Source organism: Gymnodraco acuticeps, unplaced genomic scaffold (assembly GCF_902827175.1).
Source record: "Gymnodraco acuticeps unplaced genomic scaffold, fGymAcu1.1, whole genome shotgun sequence".
Classification (NCBI taxonomy): Eukaryota; Metazoa; Chordata; class Actinopteri; order Perciformes; family Bathydraconidae; genus Gymnodraco; species Gymnodraco acuticeps.
In genome coordinates, this window is record NW_022990459.1 from 3,703,382 (window position 1) to 3,719,143 (window position 15,762).

Genomic DNA, 15,762 nt, shown 5'->3' on the forward strand with positions numbered 1-15,762 from the left:
CTAACCAAGCTCGGGATTTGGCTTTGTTTTGTTTTTGCCTCTTAAGATAATGCTCTTTCACTCTCCTGCTGAGAATAACAAAGCGAAAGTAGAGCAATAAAATAGCACAGCCATCGACTTTGGTTTCATTGGATTGGTTTTCAGCCATCTTAAATAGACCACAGGCCTTGATGGCTGTGATGCGTGAGTGTGTGTTTGTAACCACTTGAATGTGCTGAAAACACAGTCACGCTTTGCCTCATGCATGCACGTGTGCTGTTCTCATCTCCGTAGGGCCTGGATGTTGAAAGAATGTATTCGCCGTAGCTCCAGTTAGCTTTCCACACGCGTGGACAGACGTGTGTGTTTTGTGGAGATACGTGTGAGTGGTGTAGCTCTGCAGTGTAAAGGGTGGACGCACTTCACCTCCATTCCATATGCATTCCAGATGTGGAAGTGTTACTGGAGCGATTTTGCCTGTAAGCATCTGTGTCCTGTTAGAGGGCCTGGAGGTTACTGTACTGGTTTGTCTGCCTAATCCCTCAAGTGCAACCTCAACGCTAACGCGCTGCTTATCCAGCACTCATTCATGCATGCACAAACATTCACACATGTATTGCGGCAGGCCTGCATACTCATATTCATAAAGTGTCTCTGATCTTCTCCACAACTGCAGATCTCATGTCAACCGTGGGGAAATCCTATAGATATATTTTGTTGCGGTGCTGTAAAATGCCAGGAATAGAGATCCGTCCCCGAATCTTCACTATCAAAAAAATCCACTTTTAGGGTCAGTGTGATGTCAGTTTCCTGATGTGTCGCCAGTTTATAGAGAAATTGCCAGCTTCAGTGATGTCTGTCTGTAAAACCGGCATTGAAAGCTGCCTCGCTCTGCTGTAAGGAGAGATTTTCTATTAGTTTCAGTGTTCCTGCGATGGCCCGGCTGTTTTAGAGGCCGCTGTGTTATAAAAAGGAAGTGCTGAAGGTCATATATTACATTTCAATTAGACATTGGGGTCCTCTCTTAAGGGAATATTTAGTTAAGGTCACACGAAAGTTTGGAAAAGAGAATTTAACATTGGCTTTATAGTGTGTAAATAGATATTGCTTTTTGTTATTTTGGCTTAGATGATGGCAATTCTTAGGTATTTTTCTTTCCTCAACACACTTAATGTCTCTGTCCATGGAAAAAGAAAGATTACAATTGGATACGAAAGAAAACCCCTTTGGATTGTCATAAAAATGCATTAAAACCAAACCTTTTTCTTTGTGAAAATGTAACATTGTGAATATGAAACTCAAACGTTAAAGGATATTCAAGGTTGTATCATTGATGTTTGTAAAAATGCAACAACAGTACAACACTAGATTATTATTCATGTTATGTTTCTCAATGTGTTAAAAGGGACACAACAGTTGCAAATATAGCCTTAGATTTATAGGGACTAGCAAAAGTTTTAAAAAAAAAGTCTTAGGGAACAATCAACAAATCTAATCAAATAAAACGTTATTTATATAAGATATTGTATACAGAAAGGTAACACAAAGTGCTTCACAAACCGTATAAAAAAATACATAACTTGGTGATCAATAAAAACACTTAATACAAACATAAATACATAAACACAACACAGAATAAAATAAGACTTAATACAATTCAATGGAAATGAACTTAAGCAGGTGTGTCTTTTGAGTCTTTACAGTATGAACATTATTTCCCACTCATGCTCAATGATGATGAGAAGAGGCGATTGAATATCAATTAATCTAAATCATTGTGATCGGTATAATAACCCTATCCCTTCTGTCTCCGCAGTAACGGCACGGCCGGTAAGATGAACGGCGCGCTGGAGCACTCGGACCAGCCCGACCCGGACGCCATCAAGATGTTCGTGGGTCAGATCCCGCGCTCCTGGTCGGAGAAGGAGCTGAAGGAGCTGTTCGAGCCGTACGGAGCCGTCTACCAGATCAACATCCTCCGAGACCGCAGCCAGAACCCTCCACAGAGCAAAGGTACACACACGGACTGTCCCGTTCTCTCTTTTACTTACTGAATTATTTCATTTCAGGTGTTTTACATGACTGCACTGATCTGAAGCCTGTTGGAGCAGCTTTTATGATTCTAGATTTGCTTTTAGTCTGTATTTTCCCTCTCATTTACCCTAACCCATTATTAGTCTCTACCTTTGTTTTATTTTCCCTTCTCTGACCTCCTTTTCTGTATTTCTCCTTTCCTCTTTGTATTTCCTTTACTTCTGTGTTTCTTTCCAAATGTTTTTATGTTCTCCTTTCTTTTCTCTCCTTCAACATTGTTCTTAACTTCCTTCTTGTCTCCATATATTTTCTGTCTTTGTTCCTTTAACCTTTTCTTACTTTGTCTCACTTCCCCTGCTACTTTCCGGTATTCCTGTACTTTATACTCTACATTCTTTCATTCCTAGATTTGTATACATCCTTTTTTTTCGTAATGCTTTTTCTTTCTTCCTTCCTTAACCTCTTTCTTTCAGTTGTTCTTCCTCTATACCTCTATTCAATTTATTTCTCATCTTTGTATTTTATTATTTTCTTACTTCGTCTCACCTTCCTTGCCCCTTACCTTTAATATTAAACTTTCTATATTTAATTTCTTTCCATTCCTTTTCCTAATCTTAACATAACATGTGTTCACTCCATTTTTTTTCTTCTTGTTGTTTTCCCCTTTTGTATAAATATTTCTATATATTTACTGTATACATATATGTTTTCTTTCCTTTTTTGCTTGTGAATTGCGACGGTATATGTTCTACTTGTTGTTGCTAGATTATGTAATTAAATGATTTGAATGGATTCAGAGAAACATATAGAAACTCACTCACAATGGCACTCTTCCATGAACCCAGCGTCTGAGTGGGCCGTCCCATCCAGTAACTAGCTGAACAAAAGATATATGCGCAAATGTACAGAAGCAAACTCACATTTTGTGCACCATTTGAAGACAAAGACTCTCCCCGCCAGACTTACACAGTCAATTGTGCGAAGCGGCATGATTTGTAGCTATTTTCCCCCGTTCCTTTTTTCTCTTTTTCCTTTGATGAATTTGTCAAGTGTGAGAGCAAACAATAGAGACAGCAGCAGCGAACAGGCAGACAATCGCGCTGCCATATTAACAGGCATCAACCGGGGAGGGGGGGTGGGCTGATGACACTCCTGATGAGACACGGGGAGTGGGAGGAAAACAAAGAGAGGGAACGAGAAGACGACGCTTGCTTCCATCCCACCGTAAAGCAAATTTCAAGAGAAGTTCCAGAGTGTCACAGGAAACCGAATATGATTCAGCGGGTTTGAAGTGAACAAACACTCTGCCAAAAGAATGCAATTGAATTAGGGATGTATGGGAACGAATGATTCCCATACGTGTATTGATTGACTTTGTGTTTGCACCATTGCAACACGTTTATTTAAAGTGGACCTATCATGCTATATTTGAAACATATATTGTAGGGCCATACCTATACAAAACATATCTGTGAAGTTTTTTTTTCAAAATACCAAACAGATCACCCATTGTAGCCATGCCTCTTACTGCTCAAACCCCTCTTTTGAAGCCCTGTTAGAGAAACGCGGATCTTGGGTCATTAGCTTGAAAAGAAAGAAAGAAGAGGAGGCGGAGCTAATGCCTCATCAGAATTCTACCGGAGATAAAGTTAAATTCGGTTGTAATAAAACGCCATCCTGTTTAAACCACGTGAAGGATTATTTCTGAAATAGTATGGAGCTCAAATGCTTTTTCTCTTGCGGGTTTATCACAAGGTGAGTTCCTTTTTTTATTTCCTGCTTTTTAAACACATGTGCTCTCCAGTACAGGTTAGCTCTGAGTGTTAGCGAGGCTTGCTAATGTAAACAAAGACGTCCAAAACACGTCAGGCATTGTTTCTGATAGCAACTTTCTTTGGGTCCGCTGCCGATTTGACGTCAGTTCGGATGAAATCTGTATCCGCTCGTTGTACACCCGTTTTTAAAAGATTTGGGTACGGAGGAAAAGAGAGAGGGTTTTATTTTCTGACGCTAGGTGAGTTCCCCGGGACACCGGGGACACATATGTATGTGTAAAAGACATCACAAAGTGCATTTTGCATGATAGGTCCCCTTTAAGCTAACATTGCAGAGGGGGCTCAGACTTTTATTATTTTAAGAGTTGGGGCCCCTTCTTCAGGTTAGAGCAGCTGAAATGTCTTTGAACGTCCCTATTTTCCTGTTTTCAAAATGCTGATCTATACAAAAAGAAGCATGCTCATTTCACTACATGCTAAATAAATAGTATAGTATATTGAAAACACACAAACTAACACCTCCCTTTTTAAACAGGCATGACTTTTTCAATCCTGAACATACTAATCGAAGGACGTCAATATATTCTCAAAAATATGCTCTGCAGCCTTCAGAATATAAGTCATGAGAGGCTTTATCTTTATATTCCTTTGAATACCGCTCAGTCTTTTCATATTTTTCCACAGTGTAATACATGTTTGACATAAAATAGACTGAGGTCTTTAAATGCTTACACATTTTTATAATGATCGTGTTTAAATTAATGGTTACCCAGGGGTTTTTCTGGAAAAATATAGTATGAGGGCGCTAACGTCACTTCCGGACAAAATGACGGCCCCGCCCACTTTCAAATGAAAAATAATGCAATAGAGTGAATTGGAAAATTATAGTTTATTCATGTCTTAAGGCTTCTGAGTCATATATTGCACCTCAAACAACAAATAAATCCTGAGTTGTGTTTTTTTTTACTTCTTCTACAGAAAAAAGGATAGTTGAAGAAACAATCTAATTCAGAAATCACAGTTTAAGTGTTTAAGCCTGTTACACAAAACAAACCTGTTTTTGCCGCTGACGGTCTATTTGACGCGATTTTCATATTTTTGGTGTAATTGTACCGTTTTTGACGAACATAAATATTGTTTTCTGGCATCACTTGAACATTTACGGGCGCCCCTGTTACCCGGTTTAGACAAAACCCTGGTTACCACAAAACGTAGTACGTTCATTGCAAGTAGTCCAAAATATATTTAAAAAATGTTAAATAAAAACTCTGGAACTTCATTTCATTTCATTTCAAACCTTTATTTATCCAGGTGTATCCCATTGAGATCATTGATCTCTTTTTCAAGGGAGAGCTGCTCAAGTAGGTTCCACATGAAACATAAAAACATAAACAGAACAACAAAAAGGACATTTTACAGCATCATTACAGGGATTTTACAATTTACAATAACTATCCACATGAGCAGGTACCAACAGCTTCCGATTGAGTAGCATCCAACCGAGCTTTAAAAACATTTAGTGGCACCAGATTGCTCAGTTTCCATTTAAATTGCAGACTATTCCAAGACAGTGGAGCTGCGCATCTAAAAGCTATCTTCCCTAAGACAGTCCTAGCAGTTGGCACATTTAATAAAACTACAGCATGCGATCTCAGGCAGTAGCCACTTACAATTCACCGTGAGATCAGGGAGCAGATGTAGGATGGAAGTTTCCCTAACATGGCTTTGTATATAAAAATGAACCAGTGACTGAGCCTCCGTACAGTTAGCGAAGGCAAACCAGCCCTTGCATACAGGGTACAGTGATGGGTTAATGCTTTACAGTTTGTCACAAATCTCAATGCGCTGTGATACGCGGCATCTAACTTGACCAGGCAATTGGCTGGTGCATTCATATAAATCAAATCACCATAGTCCAGTACAGGTAAAAAGGTCACAGTGACTAGCCTTTTCCTGGCCTCCAGCGAGAAACAGGACTTGTTCCTGTAGAAGAAACCTAGCCTAACCCTCAGTGTTTTAAGCAGGTTATTGACATGACGTTTAAAAGTGAGACAATCATCAAGCCAGATACCTAGGTATTTGTAACAGGTAACCACTTCAAGTTTTATTCCTTGCGTAGTTACAATATCTAAAACAGGCTCTGGTGTCTTTTTAGCTTTTGAAAAGAGCATTACCTTGGTTTTATCAACATTTAAAAGAAGCTTTAGTTCAGAGAGCTGAGTCTGAATAATGTTAAAAACTGCTTGCAATTCAACAACAGCCTCCTTAATGGAGGGACCTGCAAAATACATAACGGTATCGTCCGCATAAAAAAAAAACTAACAAAAAACTGCCTTGTCTTAAAGGAATGAGTCAATGGCTTGATCATCTGTTGAATCTTGAACATAATTAATGAAGAACCTCCACATGCTGTTCAGTGTTATAAGGCTTAAAAATATCAGTCTTACCCATTACATAGCGCTTAGTCAGTTAATACTTTTTGACAATCCAATACATTTTTTGACATAAGTCTATAAATGCTTATAATAGTGATGTTACTCTGAATTTAAGCCCAATAGAAAAGCTTAGGGTCCAGTTTTTAAGTTTAGTTTAGTTTTATTTAGTTGAGAAATATTGCAAGAGTAGACACATTCATGATATTTCTTTCAACTTTTGTCCACTTGAAAAATACCTAGCCAACATTGTTGTAAATATATTTGCAGGAGTGGCTTCTGATTAATATTTTTTAACACTATACTATTTATAATAACCGAGATTCCTCGCCAGTGAAGCTTTAATAAAGCGAGAGGAAGATGAGGTGACACAAATTAAAAATGCTGACAAGCTATTCAGGTCATATTTTTTAAATTAAATGATTTGTGGTGAGATGTTTCTTTCACCTTTCTGCACCCACACACACTCTGTCTGCGTTCTGTTTTTCCCCCTCTCTGGCTTCTGACTTAGTCATATGAGCTTATGAAAGCCTAGAGACAGCGTTCTGCAAAGACCCAAATTCACTCATTTTCGCACACCAACACACTTATCATGATCTAACGTGTGTGTGTGTGTGTGTGTGTGTGTGTGTGTGTGTGTGTGTGTGTGTTCTTAGCCTTGGGATGACTCCTCTTCCAACCAGTCTCTCCTCACTCTCTGCTGCTTCTACGGAGAGAAAAAGGTCCAAAGTTCCAACTCTTGTCCTGCAGCGCCTGCTCCATCGTCCCTGCCCTTGAAATGAGCTCTTTTTGTTCCTGATGAGTGAAGAATATCACTCACCGCCACTTCTCCAGGAGATACAAAAAACACCTACCTTTTATTCTTTCTCCTTTGAATGAAAATCTCTCCACATGCTTATTTTTTGCTGCAAGGTGTTTTGAGAGGAAATGTAGCATTTTATTGGGCTCTTACTGGCCTTGTTACCCACCGGCTTTGAGCACTCTTGTTGTTTTTCGTAGTTAAGTAAGCTGCGTGGCCTCATCTCAACTCCAGGGACCCTCAATGGCCCCTTCGCCTTGCTCACCGTTACAACTGAGACGATAATTTCTCCGGTGTCAGGGAAATTGTAGCCCCCTCTGTGTGTTTATTTTAAATTAGCGACTGTTGTTGTATGAAAAGGATCTCGGCCATTTGGGGCAAATGAGCCCACTCTGATACCCCAGCGGTGACCCAGCGGTCCTTTTTTCCTTTTTTCTCGATACAGCAGTTTGGATTTAAATTAGTTTGTTAGAGGGAGGAAAAAGTTCCACGGCCCCAGCTTCAAGCCTTTACAACTTCTGTGTTTCCTTCTCGGGGTTTTGTTTGGATCCTCATTAGCTGGCGAGCAGATAAGTGACTCCTCGCCCCAACAAAGAACACAAACAACGAAAAAACGACATGATAAACATTCATTGACAGCGAGTACAAGATAACTTCTAAATGAAGTGTTCAGCTCATTCAGTAATGGAGGATACAAGTCTGAGCATTGTTAAAGTGGAAAGTTTTCAACTTTTTCTTGTTATTGTCGGCGCTACCGAAACAAACAACATCTCAAACAGCAACTAAACAGAACACAGTTCATTTTGTTTTCCAAGATGACTTTGTTTTTTCTGTCATCGGTCAATGCCTAATACTGTAGAGAGCTCAACATTCTTTGGTATGTAGGAATATCTCTTCTATCTGTGCTTTTCACTTCCTGTTGAACAAAGATGTAAATGGAGCATGTTCATACTGGTGGTACATTTAAAGCAAAACGTATAGGGACCCAATCAAAACGCTGATGGTGTTATTATTCTATAGCCATCGGGGTGGACATTATTCAAACACACTCAAAATGTATTTAGACTCGTTTTTAAGATATTTATACTTGAGTATCTTCATAGTTATCGGACAGCTACTTTGAAGATATAGATTATTGATTCATCAGCAAAGAATTCTCATGTATTATTATAGTTTAAGTTACAATTTTATTGATTCCTTTGTGAACTTAACAAGCTACCTAGACATGTTTAAAGTACAAAACTTTGATCAATTGATCAGTCCTGTCCAGTCAATGTGATTGTACCCGCATATCTGGTTCGTTATAAGTAGTTTTAGAAATGGCAATCAGACATTGGGACGAGTTGGACAGCCATGAATAAACTAATGATTAATTACAGGACGCTGAAGATAAAACCCAGGACTTAATGCTCTCTCAGAGCTCTGGCTGGAGTAGAGTTTTGCACGTCAAACTACAAAGTGGATATCTGTGGATCAGCGTAATCCTGTTTTTTAATATCGTCATCACATGGCGCTCGTAAGTGCAGTTTGAGAGGCCTGACGAGAGTAAAATTCCTCGAGCAAACACAAGTCTGACTGTCATTGGCTTTGAAGAAGATGATCACCTGCCAAAAATCCATATTGCAAATAATTGAAATGGTTCCTGTCAGCCTGCTTATCTTAGCAAGAAGCCAGAACTTTCCTTTATTAAGTTCCCTCATTTGTTGTTATTGGCCCTGAAGCACTAAAATATGTCGCTATTGTGCGTCATGCAGAATCCATTTTGCAGTTTGACCCAGGTGTGTGCATTCAGCCTGTGTGTTTGTGTGTGTAGGACAGTCTGGGGAATATTGTAGCACTACTGTTGGTTTAATGTGTTTGGAGTTAATAACCAGATGAGTGGATGAGCCGGGGAGGGGGGGGGGGGGGGGGGGGGGGGGGGGCGAGGTGAGAAATGGAGCAATTTGGCATTTTGTGCTGAAAGAGAGATAGAGATGGAGGGAGAGATAAAGAGAGAATGAGACAAAGAGAGCCAGAGGGGTAAACAGAAAATGGTCCTTTTGCTAAAACACAACCTTAAGCGCCATGACGAGTTTGTTGCAGCCTGTGAGTGTGTGTGTGTTTTGGCAGGGGACACACTATGTCATTTATCTTAATGATACAGCCTGCCCACATGAGTAGCTGAGACACAAACACACTTAAATTCACACACATGCACAGCATAAGTTTAATGTCTTCATTAAAAGGCTATATCCGACATAAGTGAGACTGTGCGCAACATGACCTGGAAATCATTCAAAATATAACAATAACAAGATAAATCAAAAGAGAAATAAACGCCTTGTAATTGAATATGAATGGAAAAGACTCATTAAGCTTGTGAAGGGGAATATATAGAGCATTTTAAAGGGAAAACATTAAATGACTCTCTGATAACCATGCAAATAACAAAAAGGCACAACTAGGAATGAGAGATTTATAATTGTTTTAACATTATCAATATTAAAAGGTGACATTTTTGTAACTTGCAGGTTAACCTTGATCAGTCAAATGACAGAAATATAATGTCTTAAACTTTCTTGCTCAAATAATCGTTGTTTTTGTGTACATAAGAGATGAATTAGGGATTATATTAGCCATAACATCTTTATTCAATGTTATACATATTTAGAAGTATAATTTTTTTTATTAAATAATATCAATTCAATTCAAATATAGATTAAAATCATAAGTGGCTGATAGTAGCTAAAAAATATGACTCAATGACTGTATTTAGGTACATTTTTTTATTCTTGTACTTCATTTGAGTATTTTCAGGCCTTTTTGTATAGTTTTATAGAAAATAATGCCAATTTCAGTTGAAATGACACTGGTCGAAAAAAATCCCATTTAGATGTTTCTTCAAATCGCTCAGCTCTCACCAAAATCAATAATCTGTGAAATATTCTCATTAATAAATATCTATTTTCTTTCCTTTGTCGCTGGTTACCGCAGCAGAAAAGTGATTCAAGCTACAGCCAGAACATCATGGCTGAAAAGAGGAAGACAAAAGGGCAATCTTCAGAAAAATCAAACCTTCAGAATGTGAGAACAGAGACAACACGCCGCCACCCACACAGCTTGATTGACAGCTGATCTCTGGGGAAGCAAGCTAGTGTTTAGCACAAAAGACAGACACAAAGAAAGAGTTCCCCTTTAAAGTGCTGCAATACATGTTCCTCGCTTCTGCTGCCTTGAAAACAAAATGTAGATCAATACTGGCCTCTGAGAGGTGATTGGAAATACATTTTGCATCAACCATCTTTTTTTAAATGTTGAAATGTCATCATGATGGCTGAAGAAACACACAGCAATGAAGATTTGAAGGTAAAAGGCCTGGAGATAAACACATGACCAGATTACAGCCATTTGCTTTTCAATCACTGCTCAGATGAGAATATCGCTGCCTGGGACAAACAGCGGTCCAATGGCAGACATCCGCTTTGAAAGTGCGAGCCAACTGTTTCCTCTCGTGCCGCTGTGGCAACGCCGAGCAAACGCTTTGCAGTCCAAGACAATTATCTGCTCTAATGGATTCAGTTGAGATCGAGCTGACCTGAGACCGAGGACTAATTTATTTCATTCTTTTCCTAAAGCAGAGCGGCCAATTATATCGCCTTAACTAGGCGTTAGCTCTTTTAGCCGACTACCGAGGCCCAATTAGAGAGCTGCTGCAGGTGGATTTTAATGGGAGACTGTGCGTGTGGATGCTTGGTGTCTTTTCTTTCCCTCTATGTTTACACTTTTGCATGCCTCAGCGACACACAGAGTTGCCTGGTTATGAGCGAAGTTGCAGTGCTTGAATTTTTCTTTCGGGGGGTCGGCCAGAAAGCGGCTTTGATTTCCGGGGGGAAAGTGTTTCTCTGCAGCGAGGGAGAGAGGATTTGGAGGGGGTAGCGGGGGTGACATTGGTGTTTTACCAACAAAAGTAACCAGTGGATTGTATAGATTGCGAAGTGGAGCCATTCCTGCACTGCCAGGATTAGAACGTCCGCCAAATGCCCGTCAGACATGCGGCATTGTTTGAAGCCATCCACTTATCCTCTCGCTATTTTTCCATCTGACAATCTGTTCTTTATTGCGCTGTCAAATCCAAAATGTGTTCTCTGTCATTCTTTCCCCCCTCATCGTTGCTGTCACTCAGAGGCTCTTTGACACACGTAAATTATACACATTGAGGGGAATTTTTACTGCGGAAAAAGGAAAAAGTGGGAGAGGGCTAAGAAATTGAGAGAGCATGTATGCTCTTATGCCACCCAGAGGCCTGAGCGAGCAGTAATTGCAGCGGTGTAGTTAATGTGGGTCAGCGACTAAGTGGAACCCCAGGGGTCAGAAGGACTATGGAGGGGAAGGAAGAGTGATGGAGGGAGAAAGAGGGAGTCAGTGTGAGAGCTGCCTCGGGTGGAAGGGCTAAGGGTGACGCTCTCTGATACTCCCCCCCCCCCTACTCCTCTATTTTTTCTCCCCTTTTAATAAACTATTCTGCCGGACTGCAGGGCATTACTCCTTTCACTCTCCTCCACCTACACTTGCCTTTTTCCTCCTCTCCTCAGTCCGTGCTGATTCAACTCGGAACATGTGAATACTGAATATAACAGCTAACAACCTGCAGGTTCAGACCTGCAAGAAAAATCGTAGTGTTTGTGAGATGATTTACAGGAATGAAAAGCAGAAGAATATGCCACTAATCACAAAAAACATGTTCATTCTTTGAGACTTTTTGGACTCTGATCAAGAAAATCTAAAACAGAAACAATGTCTTAAATAGCAAAACAGGTTGAGAACATTTGTGATAGAACAAACCTGAATGTTCATACCATCAGTACCATTGTACCAAGGCTAGATAAGCTAAGTTATGTACAATATCAGACTGTATGACAGAGTTTTTAAAAAGAGCAACCAGAATACCCTCGTGATTTTCATTTTGTTAACAAATCGCTTGAAATTGCAACTTGAATATCAAATAATCAGTTTCTGGCAGTATTTCAATGATAGTCCAGTATTTATTTTAGATCATTGACCATTTTAAAAGCCTTATATTCAGGTGATTCCTGCCTTGTTCAGGGCTTTTAACCAGATTTGGTGAAATGTGTTTCAAAAGCCACCGATAAAACACATTTCTGCATTTTAACATTCTCTTGTCAGATTCCAGTGCTAATGGGGTATTAGCCTCTTAAACTCCAACAAAAGAAAACAAAAAGGCTAAATAAAAAAGCACAAGAATCCAATTAAACATTTGCCTTAAAAGCAGCGAATGTCTCTTAAACTGAATAACATGGGACTGAAACCCAGGCTAATGAAAGTCTTTTACATAGATTAGTTGCTGCTTAAGCTAAGATGACCCATGCACCTGTTCTCTGGCAGGGGGCGAAAGGAAGTTCAATTTTTAATGGAAAATTACAAGGAAAGAAAAGTGTTAACTAATGAAGTGAACAAAGAAAATAAAGCTGGAGTGCAGGTTGCCACCTCCGAGGCACTGTTCTGATAATAATGATCAGAACAGTGCCTGCCTACACTGCCTTAGTTTAAAGGCGTCCTATCATGCAAAATGCACTTTTTTATGTCTTATACATAGATATGTGTCCCCGATGTGCCAGGGAACTCACAAAGTATCAGAAAATAAGACCCTCTCTGTTTTCCTCCATACCCACATCTCTAAAAACGGGGGTACAACGGAGCTGATCCAGATTTGCGTCCGATATGATGTAATATCGGAAATATGGGCTGGCTTTACGCCCACGGCCCTATCATAAACGTCGCTATCAGAAACAATGAGAGACGTGTTTTGGACGTAATATGGTCTTTATTTACATTGGCAAGCATCGCTAACGCTCAGAGCTAACCTGTACTGGAGAGATTAAGTGTAAAAAAAGCAAAAAATAAATAAATGAACTCTTGTAGAGAATCAGCCATTCTCTAACAGGGCTGAAATAGAGGGATATGAGGGATGTCTAAAATGCATGATCTGTTTGGTATTTTCAGCAAAACACATCATAGATATGTTTTTTATATATCTGATACCCATAATATGTGCCTTAAAATAGCATGATAGGAGATGCAAAAAGAAAATATCGACCTGAAATACCTAAACATGAGTGAACGCCCCTCGGCTCCTATGCTGAAGCCCGGGGTCGACGTGTTGTTGGAAGGGGAAGATGTGTTGACAGAGGAGGGTGCCAAGGGTATGTCTCAGTCAAAGGGCCCCCCCTTCAGCCGCCATGAAGCATTTATGAACCGGCATCTCCCTCCTCTGCTCTCTATTCCACTCACAACTACCTCTTCTCTCGTTCTTTTAGTATCGCAAACACTCCCCCCTTCTTTCCCACGTCCTCTCCTTCTGTCTCCCTCTTATACTCTTCCTGTTACACACACAAACATCAGCATCTTGATAGATTTTTCTCTTCTTCACTTGGAGTTTGTGTGTTTTTGAGTGTCCCTCCTCAACAGCAGACGCTCAGTGTATCTCCCAGTTCTGAGCCTCTCTCGGCCTTCAGGTAAATGTTTGTGCTGCGAGAAAAAAACAGACACATGCACACAGATTGATGGAAAGAGCTTATTCATGGCAGTCTGAACAACCCTTTTTTTTAGTACTCAAGGTTGTCGTACATATCTCTCTAAATAAAAAAGCACGCACGCTGACACAGACTGAAAATAATATGCAAGCTCTTATTGGCTTGCAGTGTGTGTGAGCTGCAAGTGTGCTGACTCTTAAACAGGTGGGACTGGAACACTGAAGGGAAAGTGTTTGTGTGTGTGTGGGTTTAAGTGTGTGTGTGTGTGTGTGTGTGTGTGTGTGTGTGTGTGTGTGTGTGTGTGTGTGTGTGTGTGTGTGTGTGTGTGTGTGTGTGTGTGTGTGTGTGTGTGTGTGTGTGTGTGTGTGTGTGTGTGTGTGTGTGTGTGTGTGTGAGGTCCACTCCACTGCTCTTTGATCCTCGTCTTGACAGCCCACCACCTGGGACGATCCGTCACACGGTGCATGGCTCCGGGGCCCGGCTACACCGCGGGAATCACAACACACAGCGGCTAACGCAGCGCTAACAGCTAACCTCCCCCACATTATACACTGTCAGGATCGCTAATGCTAACGCTGAAAGCTAACCCTCCCATGAACAGATATGGCACAAATGCTTCTGGAATCATAATTCACAGGGCGTAGCTAGAAGCTAAGACTAATACAGGACTATTGGAAATGCTAATCGCACACAAGGGGCCTAACACAGTTGCAACTTGAATTATAATTTGACTAAAGAAAGACCCACTTTATGTGTTTAGAGCTACACAATTAATGGAAATGTTATTGAAATTACAATATACAAACTAGTCCAATATTCCAACCACAGGAAGCACAATATTATTCGAACCGCAGGAAGCTCTTGCTAAAGGCTAAATATATGTTAAATGGTAGATGGACTGTACTTATATAGCGCTTTATCAGATATTTTCGACCCCTCAAAGCGCTTTACATACTACGACCCATTCTCACCTCCTTCACGCAGCAGTAACACTTGCTCTAGGGAAGATAACATTCATACACATTCACACATCGTTGGCCATTGGGAGAGACTCAGGGTTAAGTATCTTGCCCAAGGATACATCGACATGTTGACTTCACTAACTGGCATCGAACCGACAGCCTTCAACAACAGTCGCCCTGAATGTTTGAAGTAATATGGAGCTGCAGAGACATCCCGGCCTGCAAGACACATTCTAATGACCTGATGAACAAAATATATATATTTTCTTCTTATGATCTTCTTAAAAAGTAATCGCATGATATGTTTTTCAATGATAATGATAACAAATGATCAATCCCTCCAATATCTTGAATTATATTGCAATAGCAGTGTGGGCCTTACACATGGTACACCTGCACACTCTCACTGTTCTTACTCACCTCTCTGACAACTTCGTCACTCTCTTCTCAGTTTGGTTTCACCTGTTAGGAAGTAACAGCTTGCAGTTTTACAGTACGGTCGTTATTAACTATGCTCCATTCAGCCGTGCCACTTGTTATGTAGGGAAAGCTGCTTAAATGGAGTGCAGGCAGCATATTAAGTGGCAGGTAGGACGTTTTATTTCCATGCACAGATAATTAAACATTAAAAGGTAGTAGAGATCAACTTTAGCAAAACTTTTGGGCATTAGCAGAGACAGTTTAGTACTGTTTGCATTTGGACTAAGCCCAGAAAAAGGAGCACCTATTAGTTCCTGGAAATGTAACATAACCTAGCATAAATTAGAACTAAAATATGTTTTTCGAGTACTTTGAAAATGTTTATCTTGCGTTTTCGTACATTTATTTTAATACTTCTCTTCTACAATATTAAAAAAAAGAGGTATCTGTATCTGACAGCTGGAGCTCCTTGGTAATTTGCAGTTAAACATTTCACATTTAATTGAATACATTTTGAATATGTATGTTGTTGGGAAACAATGTTTGTTTCATTCAATCACAAAACATCATTCAGATTATTGTAAAAATGAAATAGGTTAGGGAATTAGTAATGTATTCCAATATGAAAATATAAAGGTAACGTTTCAGATTTTAGTTTTGAGCATTTTCATTTAAACTGATTTTAATAATTTGAAAAAAGGGGCCATTCCTCAGGGGCCCCCCAAGTTCTTTCAACTGTTTTTTTTTTTAAATATTCTTTTAGTATTGCTTTAACTTGTAACTTGACTTTAAGATTCAAGAATTTCCATACCTCAGTTCCTCAACCTTATC

At 39.8% G+C, this 15,762-nt stretch overlaps 1 protein-coding gene across 24 annotated transcripts in view; it reads left to right on the forward strand.

Annotated features, from left to right (window-relative positions):
- Window positions 1–15,762, forward strand: part of celf2 (cugbp, Elav-like family member 2) — a 224,327-nt gene that overhangs the window by 125,005 nt on the left and 83,560 nt on the right. For all 24 annotated transcript variants that reach the window (XM_034225887.1, XM_034225894.1, XM_034225896.1 and 21 more), the window contains one exon: window positions 1,796–1,992. In XM_034225887.1, coding sequence (XP_034081778.1) covers window positions 1,796–1,992 — 197 coding nt within the window. The remainder of the gene's footprint in view (window positions 1–1,795; window positions 1,993–15,762) is intronic.